The sequence below is a fragment of the Limulus polyphemus genome, unplaced genomic scaffold (assembly GCF_000517525.1).
Source record: "Limulus polyphemus unplaced genomic scaffold, Limulus_polyphemus-2.1.2 Scaffold994, whole genome shotgun sequence".
NCBI classification, from domain to species: domain Eukaryota; kingdom Metazoa; phylum Arthropoda; class Merostomata; order Xiphosura; family Limulidae; genus Limulus; species Limulus polyphemus.
Window position 1 is genome coordinate 1 of NW_013666604.1, and position 3,067 is coordinate 3,067.

General features: G+C 33.1%; 1 protein-coding gene across 3 annotated transcripts in view; it reads right to left on the reverse strand.

Moving 5' to 3' along the window:
* Positions 1–416: 416 nt before the first annotated feature.
* LOC106461590 (STE20-like serine/threonine-protein kinase) overlaps positions 417–3,067 on the reverse strand; it is a 30,792-nt gene continuing 28,141 nt past the window's right edge. For all 3 annotated transcript variants that reach the window (XM_022388602.1, XM_022388603.1, XM_013921432.2), the window contains exons 11-13: positions 2,485–2,640; positions 1,069–1,150; positions 417–797 (exon numbers count right to left, since the gene is read on the reverse strand). In XM_022388602.1, coding sequence (XP_022244310.1) covers positions 678–797; positions 1,069–1,150; positions 2,485–2,640 — 358 coding nt within the window. In that variant the 3' untranslated portion in view covers positions 417–677. The remainder of the gene's footprint in view (positions 798–1,068; positions 1,151–2,484; positions 2,641–3,067) is intronic.

The window sequence follows — 3,067 nt, forward strand, 5'->3', positions numbered from 1 at the left end:
ATAACTGTTTATTGTTTTCGTGTTCTATGGTAAATTTTATGTTGGGATGAATGGAATTTATGTGTTTAAAGAAAGTTAGTGTGTGTTCTGTAGAAGGGAAACCAGCAAAAGTGTCATCGACATATCTGTACCAGTAGAGTGGGGGATGAAGCGCAGAATGTATGGCTTGTGTTTTGATCTGGGTCATGAATATATTGGCAAGAACAGGCGAAACTGGATTGCCCATACTTACACCATCTATTTGAAGGAAATGTTCGTTGTTGAAAATGAAGTTGGTTTTAGTCGTTATAAATTCTAAGAGAGAAGCAAAAAGTGTGCTGGGGATGTGCATTAACTTGTTGGGGTCATTAATGTAGAGGTTGAGTGCAATATGGCAAGCTTCATTCCTCGTCATCGAATTGTGAGACATTACAAAGTTTGAATGATAAATGGACAAGTTTTGCTTTATTTCCAAGGATTAAATACAATAATGACACTACAAATATAATTAAATTTTACTTATGAAAACTTTAAAAATTAAAAATACGTTTAGTTAGGCATAAGATTTAAATAAACCAATATAAAAAACTGAATTTGTCACATTTAATATTTCAGGAAATACAGTAGGTCTCTTTTCAAGGTTTAGGAGTTCTTTTGAGCAGTCAACTTTTGTTACTGAAAAAGTCCCTAACAGTATTTCAGTTGCCAGAGTTTTCTTCCTTATAAGATAAATAAAGTCCTTGACAGTATTTCAGTTGCCAGAGTTTTCCTGCATATGAGGTAAATAACTTTTCTCCAAGCAGCTTCTTTAGTTTCCTCTAAAAAGAACAAAAAAAAAAAAATTCCAAAATGAATGAAGAATTAAATTCATAATTAGAAAGGAAATACCAAGGTCTTATGTAAGACCACATTAGCTTAAAGAAACATTTAAATTCACATGTACAGAACTTGAGTCACTACTCATAACAGCTACAATTCAAAATGAGGATAATTATTTTGAGGTCTAAGACAGCATCAACATTAGTAAAACAAAATTAAATTAAAATACTGAAGATATATCCAAATCACTAAAAAGAGAATATCCTTTACCTGAGGGTGATTTTTATCTCCATTTCCAAGAATCTGAAGAGCTTTTTTCAAAAGATCTTCACTTAAGCCCATCAAACAATCCCTGGAAAGATGGTAATTTGTGTCATAATGAGTATCCTTATGATTATCAAATTTTCTTCATTGTTGTTCTAACGTGCTTATTTGACACGACAATAAGAAGACACTAAGGTTGAAACTTAAACTTTATCGGTACAATATAACCTCTGTTAATGAAAGATGTTGGCCAATCATCTTCTGTCTCACAGTAACATCTGTACTTCATGTCTCCATGGCATTTAAACAATTTCATAACAACCTACTAGAGATAAGCATTTCTTTAAATTATTATACTACTGAAATCTTTAATTAACATAATAATCTACACTGCTAGAACCTTGAGATAAAATCCAACCAGCAGAAGCTGAAAGATGCTTGTCAATTCTGGACAAGAAAAAGGTATCAGTTCAGTTTGCTGAACAGATCACAGAAAAGATAAATTTGGACTCAAAAAAATAGCATGGTCTGTCAGGTAGTCAGAAACATACCACTGTTAATCATATGATAACATAACCTACTAATAATAGACTAAAGAATTATCCCATATAGTACAGTTTCCAATCTATTTTTCTCACCTTATTGCTCACTTTGAAATCCTACTTCTTAAGGCACCACATCAATAGTAAATAGCCAATGTATTGGTACAAGATAATCTACTCCCAAAAGAAGGCTAATTCTGCCTCAAGCAGGGACCTGTGGTACTAAATTAACCAGTAGTAAACAGTGTAAGGTTATTAGACACCCTATTTCATCTTTAGGCTAATGCTGCCTCAAGCAGGGACCTGTGGTATTAATTAACCAGTAGTAAACAGTGTAAGGTTATTAGACACCGTATTTCATCTTTAGGCTAATGCTGCCTCAAGCACGCACCTGTGGTACTAAATTAACCAACAGTAAACAGTGCAGGAGTATAAGACACCATATTTCTTGTGTAGGCTACTTCTGCCTAAGCAGGGACCTGTGGTACTAAATTAACCAGCAGTAAATAGTGCAGGAGTATAAGACACCATGTTTCTTCTTTAGGTTAATGCTGCCTCAAGTAGAGACCTGTGGTACTAAATTAACCACCAGTAAATAGTGCAGGAGTATAAGACACCATGTTTCTTCTTTTGGCTAATGCTGCCTCAAGCAGAGACCTGTGGTACTAAATTAACCAGCAGTAAGCAGTGTAGGAGTATAAGACACTCTATTTCTTGTGTAAGCTATATAACCAATGACTTTAATTTTTTTTTTTGTTCTGAAACAATTTAATAAGTATTCTTTTGTAGGAGATAATTTTTTTATGCTGAGGTGAGAGAAAAGTATATTGTCATTTAACTAGATGTTATTAAACACACTAATATGACATTTTCAACTAACCCTGTTAGAATTTTAATTCTTTGGTCAAGATTTATTCTGTTACTTGAGTCATCTTCGTATGCTGGAAACTTGGAGCTTAATTTTTCAGGAGCAGATGATGATAATCGGAGACTAGTATTGAGAGCCGTCATTAAATCTGCCATCTCAGGATCATCACTGTTTAGAGAAATGAAGTTCAGTATATCAATTGTAATCCTCTATATTTGCCTCAATTCTTTACCACTCAATGAGTACCTTGTGCTTTTAATAATATAATTTTTTTCCTATATAAGCTGATTCTGTTCTTACAAAAAGCATGTCTTATATTTTCTCACAACTAACTGATAACAGAAACACTTTTTTAAACTATGCTTTGTCTAAACTTCTACTTACTGTTAATAACACAAGAGACAGTGAATTCTAAGACAAACTTCGACATAATGGTTGGGGACGGCTTGAATGGGTAATGAAGAAAACTTTAATATAAGTTTAACATAACAGCAAATGTACAACGTTTCGACAAAGTTTTGTCATCATCAGGTATCAAAACCTTATTGAAATGTTGTACATTTGCTGTTGTGTTAAACTAATATTAAAGTTTTTC